Genomic DNA, 16,935 nt, shown 5'->3' on the forward strand with positions numbered 1-16,935 from the left:
AAACAACGTAAGTGAATGTCAGGAAACTAAAGAATGCCTTTGCCGTACAGAAAAAAAAAATGTTTATTTGGTGAGGGAAGGAGGAACAATAGCACACAATGTTAAATAACATTTCAACACATACTTCCTTATCACTTTTCTTTTCCCGTATTGAAGTTATCTCATTTTCCAGTCGTTGCATTTCATCCTTCACTCGTCCCAGTTCTCTTTCAGCAATCATCTTAAAATGTTCTTCACTTTCAGTCTCATGCTCCCTGGCTTTGCAAAGAGACTAGAGAATAATATACAAGACAGAAAGATTTTTAGAATTTTAATATTATAAAATATTCATAATAATCCACTAGACAGAAAATAACAAAGTTCCCACAAAATGCTTAGATCGAGTACTATTAATTCCACTTCTCTGAAACCTACACCACATTAGACTTTGTGATTCAGTGTAGTCGGTGTTGCTTACTAGTTGTAAGAAGTCAGTTCATGGAATGTGCTAGGAAAAAATGTTGTCAGCAGTTTTCAGTTATTATTTTGGTCTAGGGAAACTGCTGAAAACCAAAATTTATATACTGAGACTTTAAAAGATATAATTCATTTATTTAAAAATAAAAAATGAAACTAATTAAAAATACTTAGGAAATGGTATGTTTATAAGAATTGATCACATATTCTAATTAACAGAGATAATTTTAAAGTAATTATGTAAACAGTGATGGTTATAAATATGTCCTAGAGTATGTTAATATACAATGATGCCTTTGTGTTAAGTTTTACTTAATAAAATCGTATTTGTTGACTACTGATCTTGTAGGGCTTCAAAGTTATCACCATTTGTATTATTTTTACATGATTAAGGCTGTTAGTGTTGAAGGAAGTTTACTGTCTTTTGTCTCTATTGCCCTACTTAATTGAGGTTTGGCTATAATGAAATACACCTGCAGAAAATCTCTGTTTCTCAATTCCCCAACTCAGTGGCTTAATAACTTGAAGAAAAGATGTTCCAAACTGCTTATTAGTTACTAAATCACATCAGGATACAAAAATCTTGAGATTGTTTTTAAAAGTTCATTAAATTTATAACTTTCTAATAAGACTTGTAAAAACCCATAAAACACCTATATTAAGTATAAATTGGTATTAAAAACATGACTTTTTTCATTTTTAAGAATTACATACTTCTTTAAAGGAAAGTTGATGCATTTTTTAAAAAACAGCTTCAGATGGAAGTTAGTAAACTCTCCAATGCTGATTTACAGAGCTTTCTGATTTCCTGGGCATCATCAGGGAAAGAGATTCTACACATGAATAGATTGTCATAAAACAGATGTTTACTTAATTAATCACTCTAAGTTTTAATTTTTATTATTTGTGTCAATATTTCTAAAATGCATTGTACTGTTCCCAGTTACCTTAGTTTCCTGAATATAATTTAACTTTTCTATTATCTCAGAACTGTCATTATAAAATTCAATTCTTAAACTATGCTAAAATACCATTGTGTCCTAAGGGCTACTGAAGTGTGTGGACTATTTGCCTCCACTCAAAATGGCTCCAGGGGGTTGTGTTGAAAAATTTAAAAGTAGACAGAAACTCTATTATGTGTTTTATTAGGTCTGCTTCCACTTAATGCCATAGTTTCTCACTACCATCACTGTACCCTTCTCATATAATCAGCTGACTAATATTATATCAGGCTGTTTGAATGATGATTTCTCTTTTCAAATGAACTAATTATTCCTTGAATTTGGTGGCAGTAGAGTTCCTAAAAGTCTTTTTTTCTACCTACTTTCAGGTTCAAGATTATGTTCATAATTATTTAGTTATACAAAAGTTTCCTATTATATCTCTAAAATCAAATCATAGATGTAAATGCAATGTGAAATGTTCCATGACTACACATGATATAATCAATGTGAATTTCAACATTATTGTACCTGGGTAAATAAGAATTCTTGCTTAACATTTTTGAAGTGAGAAGTCATAGCATTAATTCGATCTTCATAGTCACGTAGCTGATCTTGAAAGCTTGACCTTTCATCCCGCAGCTTTGACAACTGTAAATAATAAATTCTATGCTTAACCAAAGTCCTACTAAGTTTTTACCATATTAAAAGGATCTAAAATCAAAAGAAAATTAAATCCTCATTTACTTCATTTCTTTCAATATCCATTTAAACTTCTAAAATCTACTAATCTTTTAAATATTATAAAATAGCTCCGTGGGAAAATTAGCACCATATTAAAAGAGAATAGAAATCTCTCTCAGATTTACAGCGTTAGCAGGTCCACTGCTAAAATGCAATTTAATAAGATTCTATTCTGTAATTAAACCACAAGATAGCTAAAGCAGACAGAGCATAGCAACAAGATGTAACAAAAACACAGAGCATGAAACATAAATTTGAAAAGTAGCTGTACATGCAGCATAATAGCTCCTCCCTGAACTCCTGTTCAAAACCAACAGACTTAGGCTAAGCTTAACAGAACAGAACAACTAACTCTCACATGCTTAAAACCTGTTTCTTAATAAATTTTGTGTGTCTTTTGAATAAGAACCCTGAGTAGAAACAAAACAGTGTAAATGCAAGCAAACAAACAAACCTTTAGGAAATTATAACACAGATTCTCAGGACCACTAGAGTATGTCACCCCTCAAAGCAGTATAAAAGCTCAACAACAAAAAATATGCTTCCTTAGTGTTCGGAGCTGTGGTTCCCCATGTTGGGGCTACAACCCAGGAGGTACACAACACCGTCCACTAAAGTGCAGAAGAAATATTTGAATTTTTAACGAAGGAAGAAAGAAAATAAATACTAATTTACTCATTTGTTATGTCCTATATTTTATTAAACTTACTAAGTACAGTTGACCCTTGAACAACCTGGGTTTGAACTGTGGTTTCACTTATATGGGGATTTTTTTCAATAAATATAGTACCTATATTTTCATTTTACAGATCTTTAACTAAGTGTGGGGAAAAGTTTGTGTTTGCTTAGAGATCACAATATGGGGAATCAAAAGAACTAAGGTTTGATTTCTGATTCTATCCAAACTGTTTCAGCTTCCTGCCCTTGGGTGAATCATTTATCAATTCCCTGTTTTGGAGACAGAGATAGCAGTACTCAAATTTTCCACTGCTGGGTGGGGGGGCAGGTAGCACCCCCTAACCCTCACACTGTTCAAGGTCAACTGTAATAATAAATACGTATTTTTTGCTTTTTATTTCATTAACTTCAGTTTTTATTTTAATTCCCTTTTTTTTACTTTATTGTTCTTTTTTAAAACTTATTAAGAGGAGTTCTTAGTTTCTTTACTTTTTGTCTTACTGATTTTTATGACCTAAATATTTGTCACCCCCAAATTCATATATTGAAACCCTAATCCCCAATGTGATATTTATCTGGAGGTGGAGCCCTTGGGAGGTAAGTAGGTTTAAATTATGACATGAGGGTAGGACCCTCATGATGGGAATAGTGTCCTTATAAGAAGAGGAAGAGAGACCAGAGCTCACTCTCTCTCTTAGGCAGCCATCTACAAACCAGAAAGAGGGCTCTCATAAGTACTCAGCTATGATGGCACCCTGGTCCTGACTTCCAGCCTTCATAATTGTGAGAAATAAGTCTGTTTTTAAGTCACTCAGTCTATGTTACTCTGGTGTAGTAACCCAAGCTAAGACACTGATCTAAAATAAAGGCATTTAAGGCTATAAGTTTTCTCTAAGATTTTTGCCGTTTCCCGTGGGTGTGGGTATGAAGCAGTCTCCTTTTATTGTTTTCTAAAAGGTGATTTTTTTCCTTTCAATTTCTCTTTGATATAAAGCTATCCAGAAATATATTTCTGAGAAACTCACCTACGTATCAATATTTAAGATGGATCTCTTAGTCAGCTCAGGCTGCCATAACAAAATATCATAGACTGGGTGGCTAAAACATGGAAATTTATTTCTCACAGTTCTGGAGGCTAGGAGGTCCAAAATCAAGGTGCCAGACAATTCCGTTCCAGTGAAATTTCTCTTCCTGACTTGCAGATGGCTGCCTTCTCAGAGTCCTCATATGACAGAAAGAGCCCTGGTCTCTCTTCCTCTTCTCATAAGGACAGTAATCCCATGCTACCCCTTCCCCGCCATCATGACCTCATGTAAACCTAATTACCTCCCAAAGGCCCCACCTCTGAATACCATCACACTGGGGGTTAGGGCTTCAACATATGTATGGGGCGGGGGCGGGGGTGGGGGGTGGGGGTGGGGAAGGCACGCAAGTATTCAGTTCCTAACAATGGCGGATAATTTTTTAAATTGTTTATTATAAATTCTATTGGCTTATGATCAGAAAATGTGACCTATAAGTTTTCCATCACTCATTTTTAAATTGTTATAAAATATATATAACATAAAATTTACCATTTTAACCCTTTCTCAGTACGTTAAATACAGTGGCATTACGTACAGCCACGTGTTGTGCAACCATCACCACCATCCATTTCCAGAAATCTTTTATCTGCCCAAACTGAAACTCTGTACCCATTAAATACCAACTCCCCATTCCCCTTACCCCCAGCCCCTGGAAATCAGCATTCTACTTTGTGTCTCTACAAATTTGACTACTCTAGGTTATCTCATATAAGTGGAACCATACAGTATGTTCTTTTGTGTCCAGCTTATTTTACTTAGCCTACTGTATTTAAGGTTTAGCACTCATTTTTAGGTTTTTGTTCTGGTCTAGTACATAATCTACCTTTGTAAATGTTTTATGAACATATTCTACTTAAGGGATATATGTTCTCTATGTTCTTATTTTTGTTGTATTAGTCATATCTTTTATATCTTTATTTTTGTCTATTAGAGTTGTCTAATTCTGAGGAAGTAAATATTGAAGTATCTCACTACATATTTTTGTCAAGGCCTACTTGCATTTATAATAGCTTTTACTTTTACGTATTTAGCTGTTGTGATGTTTGGTGCTTTATCACTTTTATTTTCTTCATCAATTATGACTTTTATCATTGCATAATGAACCCAGAGCAAAAGCATCTGCTTTTTAAATGAAAGCATAACGATTAACTCTCCACAACTTGATAATTCCTTCCCCATAGAGTTCCCAAACAACATTTTATTACCTCTTTCTTCAATATAAAACGACATGCAAGGACCACCAGATATATATTGAAAACTTACATAATGTGAGGGACATCGAGATAAACAAACAAAAAGATCCCAAAGAAAACAGATAATTCAGGACACAAAAGACAAGAACTAAACACACACACTCAGAGAGATTGTAAATGATAATGTACTCCTAAAATAAGACCATGTGATACAAAAAAGCAATAAGCAAATAACCTGAAAATTAAAAATATGATTGATATAGTTGCCAAAATTAAAATTGCTATGTAAAGATGAAATAAAACCCTAAAAGCTTCCAGAGATTAAAAAAGTAAGCTATAAAGAAATGAAAATCATTTTAATATCAGATTACTCACCAACAACACTGCTGGAAGATAATAGGGCAATACTTTCCAGATTCTGTGGAAAAATTATTTTTATTCTAGGATCTTCTACCCAGCCAAATTAACATCATATGTGAAGATAAATAAAAACATTTTCAGATTCACAGTGTTTACCTCCCATAGACCGTTCTTAGGGAGACACAAGAAAGTATTTCATTAAAATAAGGGAATAATAATCTAAGAAAAAAGAAGCTATGTGATGTAGGAAATAGAGCATCAACCCAGTAAAGGAAAGGGAATTCTCAAGTTAACAGCTGGGAAATAGGCCTGTGGGAAAATAGTCCATACTGGGAAACACAGGACTCCAGGAGGAAGGAGTACGGGGAGAGAGAAAGTATCTTGAAGATCTGATACTATGATTTAAGGAATATAAATGTAAAGTCGGCAATGCAAGGAACCAGACTGGCAGCCAGGGCTATGAGGAATTGAAAGCACAGTACTGTGGGTCCTTCTTGAAACCCACACATGGATAGTACCCAACCAGTCAAAAGATGAATCAAAGTGAAAAATTCAAAAACAGGTAAACTTAGTAAAAGTGGCTGCATGAACAACCATTAAATCATTTTAAATATAAAACTAAGACTAAACACTTGTAGTAAATTAAGGGCACTGAATAGAATGAAAATAAAATAAACCTTGATATTATAAAAATAATAAAACCACTATTTTTAATGGGGAAAAGAAGGTGGCAGGAAGGGTAAGAGAGCTAATTTCTTCATTTCAAAGATGAGAAATGAAAGATCAGGGAGTCAACCCATACTGTCTACAAATGAAGCAAAGAAGCTTTTTAAAAACAATTAATTTAACCATTTCATTTTTCTTAATGTTAAAGAAATCTTTTAGCAACCACTATCTCTTATAACCAAGTAATACTGAAATACAACAATTCCGTTCATTTCCTCCTTTTAAACACAAGTAAAATTAAATTTAAATTTTTATGTTAAAAGCAGCACATGTAATAGGATCCCAGTTTTATAATACTCCTGTCTTTTCTATCTGTATACCTGTAGACCATGATGTCTGGGATATTTGTTTAAAGCCATGATAGCCACTTCTACGGTCAACAGTGAGTACTTTGGGGAGGGAATATCTTGAATTTTTTATTTTATACCCTTCTCTTCTGTTTGAATATCTTAAACTTTCAAGAGTTGCTTTTTTAATATTGGAGTTTATTCAAGTGAAGTGATTATGGCCCTCATTATTCTTTTTATTGCTCTTTAATATTTTTTTAAAATAGCTAATATGAGTAATATGTATATAAAGTCCTGTGAGACAAATATTATGGCAATAATACCAAAAACTAACGTTTGAATGGAATTTAACCTATACTAAAGTCCTTAGAGCTGTATAACAACCCTGTGAGATAATCATTTTACTTATCTCCAGTTTACAGAAGAAGAAATGAACTCAACGCTGGTAAGCAGGATCAGAACCCAAGACTGGATACTTATTATTAGTCCTCAGTACTCAGTGCTAGATCTCTTATATTTCCTAATGCTGCCCTTCACTTAAAACAAAAAACAAAATCTGAAGCCATCTAAATTAGATATAAGTAAATAAGTCAGAAGAGTGTGAAAAAAAATATTTTCAAAAAACAAAGTGGAGGCTTTTCATTTTCATTTCTCAGAGGAGAGAAGACCTTCTCTTCCATTCTCTAAAGTAGTGTAAACATCATCGGTCTTCTTGGACCCTCTTCCACACAACACATTGCCATATGATGGAACTTTAGACTGACTGCTAACGGGTTTTCAAAGTTTCCTGAGCTGGTTGCAATTTTATTTTTAACAACTACCATGCATTGGTTGCAAGCTGGTGTAAAATACTCCTTACACAAATATTTTATATATTTCTGTGACAACTTAATCCTCACTTTGAAAAGCTGTAAACTGCACATTATACATACTTACTAGAACATCCCTCTTGAAAACATTTCTTCGAGTCACTTTAAACTTTAAACATCATAGGCAGTAACTCAAAAAGAAATGTCAACCATAACATGTTTTGTTTACAAACATCCGCAAATAACTGTTGCTACGCAAACCTCAGAAGTCCCTTTGCAAACTACGCTTAATTCTGAGGAAGGAAAAAGCGGGCGCGAGAACCAGCCTTCCCTCTACTACTCAGGAGGCTGGAAATGAGTGCAAGGAGTGGAAGAGGAGGAGGGAGTAAAAATTCAAGCTTTATAGTTGTGAATATCAATTATTGTTTCAATTTGATTGATTGACTGATTGATTTTAATGCTTTAGCAAGTACCGAAAAGGGCTAGCAGGTGAGGGAGGAAGGAGATGCTGCCGGAGAGAGGTAGACCGAGAAGAGATGGGATTAGGGAAAGAACGGAGAGAAATAAAAGGGTTGGGGTATTTCTGCCAGCTAGAAAACGTCCCCCAACAGACCCCTTCCTCCCCCGCCTTCTTCACCTGATGCTTACCAGATCTTCCAGTATCTTGTTCTCCTCGTTCGCCACCGGGATGGCGAACCCTTCCTCCCAATTCAGCTCCGCCAGGAATTCACTACTCATGATGACAAACAGATAGGGGACCTCAGAAAAGGTGCAGAGGTAAGATCCACCTTCTCGTATCGCCCGTGAGCGGCACCTGAGGCAACCCCAGGAACTCGCAAAGCTCCGGGGTAGTTGCTACTGGAGCTCTAGCAACCGTTTCGCGCCCTTAGTTACCAAACAGGAAGCGCTCAGGTCCCCAGGCAAATCTTCCGGTTGAGAACTCCTTCCCAGGATCCAGTGCAACTTCTTCTTCTTGGGCACCCAGAGAAGCGAATCAACTTACTCCTCCAGAGGTTCCTTGGGATTGCCAGGTACCGGCATAACAGTCCTTCAACGTGCGGCTCCGGTTAGCCCCTTCGGCGCTCCCGGGAGGTATAAAATCGGTGGCGCCTGCAGTCTCCGGGGGACCACAGGGCACCGGACCTGCATTGCGCTACGCAGCTGCGATCGCGGGCGGAAGATGAGCGCTAACGAAAAGAATAAACCCAGCTTTCCTTTCAAGTGGCGTTTGTTGAGTTTCATTAGTAGATGAAATCCTGTAGGCTGAAGTAGACAGGTATTTTGAAGCACAATTCACTCCCTAGAATCATTGCTGGATGTTTTGATCTTCGCCTGTTTTAACTTCTGGTCTCCCACCCAATGTTCTTCTGCTCGGTTGCAGAGTCCTAGTTGACTGCAGTCGTGAACTGCTCGGAGATGGCAGACCTGCAGTGCAGAGTTAACACCTTTATTTCCTTTTTTTTTTTTTTTTTGGCCAGGCGGCATGTGGGATCTTAGTTCCCCCACCAGGGATCAAACCCGTGCCCCCTGCAATGGAAGCGCAGTGTCTTAACCACTGGACCGCCAGGAAAGTCCCTATTTTCTTTACATTTTCATTTGTTAGCATTTACACATCTTTAATTCCACACAAAAACCTATATTTCTTCCTAAACTCGAAAAAGTCTAACCGCTTTAGACTGGCAAGCACTTTACCAATTCACTCATTTGAATTAACAGCTTGGCACCGGTAGGAGTTTGAGTTTATGACCTGTGTTTTATGTACCCGCTTCTCAGAACTGGAAAGTATAAAACAGTGAACTAACCTAATCCTTTCATTTCCTAGATAAATGAACTGAAGCTCCCTGAGGTGAAGCGGGTAAAATAAGCAGGACCTAAACTAGGAAACAGATCTCAAACTATGCTCTCTGCAATGAGGGGTGTTCTTGGCTGGAATACTCTCTACCACTGCATCGTGAAGACCAATTAATTTTGCTTATCCTATAGTCAACTATCTGTAGCTTTTTTTGCCCTTTTGAATTTTATTTTACCTGTTCGTTGCTAACCTTTTTATTATAAAAAGTTTAAATATATGTAAAAATAGAGAGCAGGGTATAATGAACCCCTATATACGCATCACCTTGACTTAACATTCTTTTTTTTTTTGTCATATTAGTTTCATCTATATCTTTTGCTGAAGCATTTTAAAGTAAATCACAAACATAACATTTCACCCATAACTACTTGAGCATGCATCACTAATGTTTAACATTTAATGTTTTATAACATAAACACAATATCATTATCACATCTGACAAAATTAACAGCATCAAAATATCTGTTCATGATCAATATCTTTTCATATTCATATTTCCTCAAATGTCTTGAAAATGTCTTTTTTTACCCTTGGTTTGTCACTATACTTTTGAAATCTTCTTTTGTAGCTTTATCTCTTTGTGCTTACATGGTTTTCCATATGTTTAGCATTATGGACTTAGAAATAGTGTCTTCAAAGGCTAGAGTTAGCAAGGCATTTTATTCTCCAGTTCTACAATGCCTAAATTTCCAAGGTGGTCAAGAGAAAGACAGCTTGTAGAGGGAATGTTGACCTATAGGGAATAATGGACTTTTACAGCTTAAATAACTTTAATAGAGATCATCTTTTATTTTATAATAGTTTAGTCAACACTACTAATGAAAATGTTAATATCCAGCATATATTAAGATGGCATATAGTTATTTATATTTAAAAATTGTTATGGCAATGTCCCTTTTTTAATGATTATTTTAAAATGTGAATACTGAGGCAGCTGCCTTCGCCTGTGCCAATCTGTTGATCCACCCTTCTCAGTGTCAGCTGTACCTGCCAAATGTATGACTGCAGCTGTCTTTGCTGGGTACTTCTCTAGGCCCCAAGGACATAAGAACTTTGGCAGCCAAATCCCTGGAAAGAGTCCCATTTCCCATATCTCAAGGCTTCTATTTCCTGAATTTCAGGATAATGATTATACAATGTTGAATTCTGGACAAAATGTCCATGCATCCTCTCAATTCTACCTTTCTGCCTTTGAACAATATCCCTGCTTCTCCCCCTCATCACCACAGTATTCCTATCATCCATTTCCCACTTTTATAATTCTACAACTTCCAGATTCTAACCCTATTATTATTCATTCAGATTTAGAAATAAAGCCCAAAGTTTTACAAGCCTTGTCACTAACCATGAAATAATCAATTTAATCCCCAAATGCTAAGGTAGATGTTACCCTTTTACTATCTCATTCCCAAATAGATAACTTCATCCAGATCAGGTTGTTAAGGCTAAAATATGAAGAGATTTGGGGTTTTGCAAAAATAACGTGTTCTTTGTTTTATAAAAAAGAAAAATACTTATAAGTATGAAGTAAAAGGAAAAGATATCCTCACCTCCATGCCAATCTCATTCTCAAAAGTTTGCCCCATTTTGGTGTTTATCCTACCAGCATGTTTTAAAATGAAGCTGTAAGTATATACATATATTAATTTTTTCCTATAGAAATAAGACCATAAATATTCTTTTGCAAATTCATTTTTTCACTTAACAATAGTGGCTATGTTTCCGTGTCAGTATATTAGATCTTTGGTCTTTTAATGGCAGCTTAAAATTCAGTATCATCAATCAATTTTAACTTTATAAACAATGCTATAATGAACACCTTTCTACTGCTGTATTTCATCAATTCTAGACTATACTTATTTTCACATTTTAATATCTCCAAAATTGGAATGCATCTTTCAGTTAGTGTTAAATATATTTTTTTTTAATAAATTTATTTATTTATTTATTTATTTATTTTTGGCTGTGTTGGGTCTTCGTTTCTGTGTGAGGGCCTTCTCCAGTTGCGGCGAGTGGGGGCCACTCTTCATCGCGGTGCGCGGGCCTCTCATTGTCGTGGCCTCTCCCGTTGCGGAGCACAGGCTCCAGACGCGCAGGCTCAGCAGTCGTGGCTCACGGGCCCAGTTGCTCCGCGGCATGTGGGATCCTCCCAGACCAGGGCTCGAACCCGTGTCCCCTGCATTGGCAGGCAGACTCTCAACCACTGCGCCGCCAGGGAAACCCAGTTAGTGTTATATTTGGTGAATAAGATATAATCTTGAACACCTATGTAACTATTTCTGCATGACATTTTCTTAGAAGTAAAATTAATGGAAAACAGGTATAAGCAATTTTATTTTGATAGATAACACTAAATTATCTTTCAAAATGTCTTTGCATACCTACAGAATATGACAGTATTCTTATGAAGTATCAAATATTTTACAACCTAAAGAGAAAAATATGGTTTTTCATTGTTGTTTATTGACAATTATATAATAATGAGTGAGACTGAACATCACATTTCTTCTGCTAAGAATTTATCATATCCTTTGTCCATTTTTTCCCATTAGGTTGTCTCTTCTTATTGAATTATGGCAGTGTTTTTTATGTTGTAGTTTCTTTGTGCATGTTTGTGTGTGTGTATGAGTATTTTTCTCCTAATGTTTTTTTGAGATTTTTAAAAAACTTTTTTTAGTGTATTTTGCTATACAACACCTCAGAATCTGCTCTCATTGCCATCAGTATGCTTCATATTCCAGTGGATACGTTCATCATCAACTTGCCTGATCTATGGGCTGCATTCAGCTCAACTATTCCTTCCCTATAAAAACATTTTCTTCTCTTGGCTTTTATGACTCCCTTCCAAGTCCACTGCCACCACTCCAAACAATCATCATCTCTCACTGCACTACTGCAATGGCATCCTCAACAATCTGTCCACTTCTACTCTTGTTCCCCCGAAATCCATTCTCCCTCAACAGTTAAGGTAATCTTTTACTTCCAACACCTAATTTCGAAATATTTCCCACATATAGAAAAGCTGAAATAATTTTACAGTGAGCACCATTCTTCCCCGGATCTAGATGTTTCCTAGGTCCTACCATGAATGTTTGACTATTCTTGCTATTACATACCCATCTATCCATCCACTCATCAATTCATGTTATTTATTGATGCATTTCAAAGTAAGTTGCAGTAATCAGTACACTTCCCCCCTAAAGACTTCACCATGCATATGTTTACTTTTGTTTACATTCTTCCCTCTATAGGTAAAATTTATGTACAAACAAATACACAAATCTTGAGTTTGGACAAATGCATACACCAGGTTAACCTAAACTATGCTCAAGATGTGGAACATCACCACTTCCCCAGAAAGTTTCTGCCAGCTTCTTTGCAGTCAGTCCCTGCTCTCACATCCCCTAACCCCCGAGAGGCAACTTCCGGTTCTGATATTTTCTCTATCATACGTTAGTTTCCTCTCTTTTAAAACTTCAAATCAATGAAAAGGTACTGTATTGTGCTATATTTCCTAAATTTACCATTTATTGCCTCTCAGCTCCAAATTCACCCATTTTGCCTGCTCTGTGAAAACAGATATGGGCCCTTTAAATATTTCTCTTTCAACAGCTGGCACAACATCAAGCTTTACCAATAAGGGCACAGGAGAGACATTGCAGGAGGAGAAAAGCCTTTTTTTCTCCCCCGGTTCCAGCGTGCTCACCTGGCAGCACGCACAGCTTCTTCAGCGTCCAGTTCCTGCATCTCAGGCAGTTCTTCCAGCATCAGGCTCCTGCAGCGCTTGTGGCTTCTCCCTTCCCAGCTCCTGCTGTGTGCAGCAGCTTCCCTTAGCGCTCACCCCCACCCCAACTTGGGTAGTTTGGCAACAGAGTGCCCCCAGTGAGACATCACCCCCTTAATAGATTTCCCTGGCACCACAGAGAACAGATTTCCAGCAAGTTCGACCAGCACCATGATTTCTCTGCCATTCATTTAGCTGGGGGGCCGGGTGGGGAGGCTCTTCCCTGGGCACACTGTCTCAGCTTTAAGGATAGTAACTGCTCCTTATTTCTGCTATTTCTCCATTCTTTAGAGTTTTCTTTACTTCTTAACGGCCAGCCCGTTGTTACTCCATCCTCTGTTACAGTTAACAATTCTTTATATTGAGCCTTCCCTATTAAATTGCTGTGTGGTTTCTCTCTCCTGATTGCACCCAGACTGATAAAAATATGTACTTTTTGATGTTAGGCTTTTTTTCACTCAGCTTCACGTTTTTGATATTCATCCATAGTGCAGTATCAATGGTTCATTTCTTTTTATTGCTGAATAGTATTCCCTTATGTAAATATAACACACTCTGTTTACCTGTTCTCCTAATGATGAACGCCTGGACTGTATTCAGTTTGGGGAAACTATGAATAGAGCTATTATAAACATTCCTGTACAAGATTTTTAATACACTTTTTATTTTAGAATAAGTTTGATTTATAGAAAACCTGCAAAGATAATATCCCATATATCCCTCACATAGTTTCAGTTTCCTCTAATATTATTATCACACATTACCATGGTACATTTGACAAAAGAAAGAAGTCAACATTGACCCATTACTATAAACTAAACTCCAGATTTCCAGTCTTTCCATCCATGTTTTTTTCTGTTTCAGGATATAATCTAGCATACCGCATTGCATTTTGTTATCATGTCTCCTTAGTCTTCCTTGGTCTGTAACAAGTTCTCAGTTTTTTCTTGTTTTTTGTAACCTGAACAGTATTGAGACGTACTGGTCAGTTATTTCATATAGAAGTTCTCTAAATGTCTCTTAATGTTTTATCTGATGGTTTTCTCATAATTAGTCTGGAGTCACGGGTTTGGGGGAAGAAAACCACAGAGGTGAAATACACTTCTCATCACATCATATCAGAGGGCTCGTGATGTCATCATGGCATTACTGGTGATTTTACCTGTGATCATTTTGTTAAGATAGCATTTGCCAGGTTTCTTCATTGTAAAGCTACTAGTTCCCCTTCCATACTCTAAATGATTCACTGAGTTCGGTCTGCCTTGGAGGAGAGAGATTACACTCTACCTCCCTAAAAGAGAGTATCTACATGTATTATTTTAAATTTTTCTGTAAGTAAGAGTCTATCCTCTCCATTTATTTATTTCTTTATTCAATTATTTATTTATATTACTGGGGACTCATATATATTTTATACTTTGGATTATAATCCAAACTATGCTATTTTGTTACTCAATTTGTTCCAGCTCTGGCCATTGGCCCCTGTCTCTTTGACATGCCTTCATCTTTTTGTTTTTTGAGCACCTCCTTACTTTCTGGCCTACAAAGTGCTCTAGGCCATCTTGTGTTTTCTCTCACACAGCCTGAGAATTAGCCATTTCTCCAAGGAGCTCTGATTCCTTTTATTGGAGAATGGCATTTAGAAATCAAGATCTGGGCTCTGGGCATGTTTGCTGTTACTGGGTTGTCAGTGCTTCTGGGCCCTCTCAGCAGACAAAACTAGATAATACATGTATGTATACTAACCCAAGAATTCATACAAATCTATAATCATCTTTGTGTCTATCTGTATAAGCTAAACATTAGTACATACTGATGTCTCTGACTCCAATCCAGTACCACAGAATTTATTATAGCCTTCCCTTCTTACTTATTTGAAACTTCCCTCCTGACAGTGAGAAACCTTGCTCCCACTATGCATTAGCCATTTACTTATTTTTTCAACCCCAAAGTACATTTAAATGTGTTTCAGAATTATTAATGTGTACTCTCAGTACAAGCCTTTTCAAGGACATATGTTTTTATTTCTCTTGGATAAATTCGAAGGAGTACAATTGCTGACAGCAGGGTAGGTGTATGTTTAGTTTTATAAAACATGCCAGACCTTTTCCAAAGTAGTTGTACCATTTTAAGGGCGTTTTTTAAACTTAAATCAGATTTCTTCCAAGTTAAAATTCTTCAGTGGATTCCTGGTTTAGTTGGAATTAAATCCAAACTCCTTAATCTGGTCTACAAAATCCTATGTGATCTTATCCCTGAAGAATTTTTTCCAAGCTCATCTCCTGCCATCTTTCCCCTTATTCACTATGTTTCAGCCACCTTGAATTTTTAAAATTATTTCCTTAGAGCTTCAAAAAACCAAGTAGTCTCCCAGCCTTTGGGTCTTCATATGTGCTGATCCCTCTGCCTGGAATATTTTTCTTCCATAATGTCTAGTTCTAGAGTATTCTGCAGGGCTCTGTATTCTTCAGTTTATATATAACCTCCTTAGAGAGGCCTTCCTTGCCCATTCAATCAAATATAGCTTTAACCTGTTACTCTGTCTTATAGCAAAATTTTCACATTTAGTAATTACATTGAGACTAATTCACCATAATTAGTACTTATGTTTTTATTTTGTTTACTTATTTTCTATCTTTGCCACTAGACTATAATATGCATGACAGTAGGAACCATACGCATTTTGTTCACACTATATTCAGAAACTAGAACAATACCTGCACATGGTAATGCTCAATAAAAATCTGCTGAGAGAATAAATATATAAATGAAAAGAGGAGTTTTAAATTTTTAAATAGTTAAATCTGTCAGTCTTTTCCTTGATAACTTTTGTTTTGCATCTCACTAAGGAAAGCCTTTCCTGGAAGACTATAAAAATAAACTATTTTATATATTATTTATTTATATATAAGTATTATATATAACATATAATTTTATTTATTTAAATTTTACTATTATTAAAAGTTTAATATATTTAATACTAAGGTTTATATTAATATTAAAATTTGGTATTCATTAAAATTTATTGTTGTTCATTAAAATATTTATACATGTTATTTATATATTTTTCTAGTACTTTTTTTCAGCTTCCCAAGAACTTTATTTTTTTAACTGAAATATAGTTGATTTGCAATGTTGTCTTAATTTCTGCTGTACAGCAAAGTGATTCAATTATACCTATATATACATTCTTTTTTTATATATATTCTTTTCCATTATGGTTTATCATAGGTTATTGAATATAGTTCCATGTGCTATACAGTAGGACCTTGTTGTTTATCCATTCTATATGTAATAATTTGCATCTGGTAACCCCAAATTCCCAAGTACTTTTATAATTATATAATTACTTTTATATTTATATATTCTACATTAAAATTCTAATGCACATAAAAATTTATGTTTGTGTATGAGAGGACATAGATTCATAGTTCTTTTCCAAAACAAATAGGAATTTTCCCAGCACCATTTGTTAAATAGTCTATCTCACTCCTGTGGTTTGAAATGTGCCCTTTTCGTATACTAAATTCTCATATATACAATGATATGTTTCTAGATGTCTGGTATTTCACAGATTTATTTGTCTATCTCTACAAAAGTACCACACTGTTTTGAGTAGCATAGCTTCTTACTACGGTAGGGCCAAGCACACAATCTAACACCACCATCACAACTACTCTTATTTATTTTCAAACACTTCCTTGCAATCAAGTTGTGAAGTTCAAAAAAGTTCAAAGAACCCTAGGATTTTTCATTGAAATTTCCGTGAATATACATAATAATTTAAGAAGAAATGAAACTTTTATTGTATCGTCTTCCTACCCAGAAATATGGTAAATGTCTCCATTTTCTCAGATTTTCTTTTATGTAATTCATTCTTAATATAGTTCCATATGACTAGATTCAGGGCATTTATATAACTTCAGAATTAGAACAAACTTCCAAGATAGCCCCTGGCTACAACATGCACCTAAGCAACATGCAATGCTTTTACACTGCTATTGTATTGCTGAGGTACTC

The 16,935-nt window shown here is 35.6% G+C and overlaps 1 protein-coding gene across 2 annotated transcripts in view; it reads right to left on the reverse strand.

Annotated features, from left to right (window-relative positions):
* CCDC39 (coiled-coil domain 39 molecular ruler complex subunit) overlaps nt 1-8,567 on the reverse strand; it is a 48,015-nt gene extending 39,448 nt beyond the window's left edge. For both annotated transcript variants that reach the window (XM_082461384.1, XM_082461383.1), the window contains exons 1-3: nt 7,928-8,567; nt 1,929-2,048; nt 125-271 (exon numbers count right to left, since the gene is read on the reverse strand). In XM_082461384.1, the coding sequence (XP_082317510.1) occupies nt 125-271; nt 1,929-2,048; nt 7,928-8,017 (357 nt within the window). In that variant the 5' untranslated portion in view covers nt 8,018-8,567. The remainder of the gene's footprint in view (nt 1-124; nt 272-1,928; nt 2,049-7,927) is intronic.
* Nucleotides 8,568-16,935: the final 8,368 nt, after the last annotated feature.

The sequence above is a fragment of the Balaenoptera physalus genome (assembly GCF_965194825.1).
Source record: "Balaenoptera physalus genome assembly, chromosome: 4".
NCBI lineage: Eukaryota > Metazoa > Chordata > Mammalia > Artiodactyla > Balaenopteridae > Balaenoptera > Balaenoptera physalus.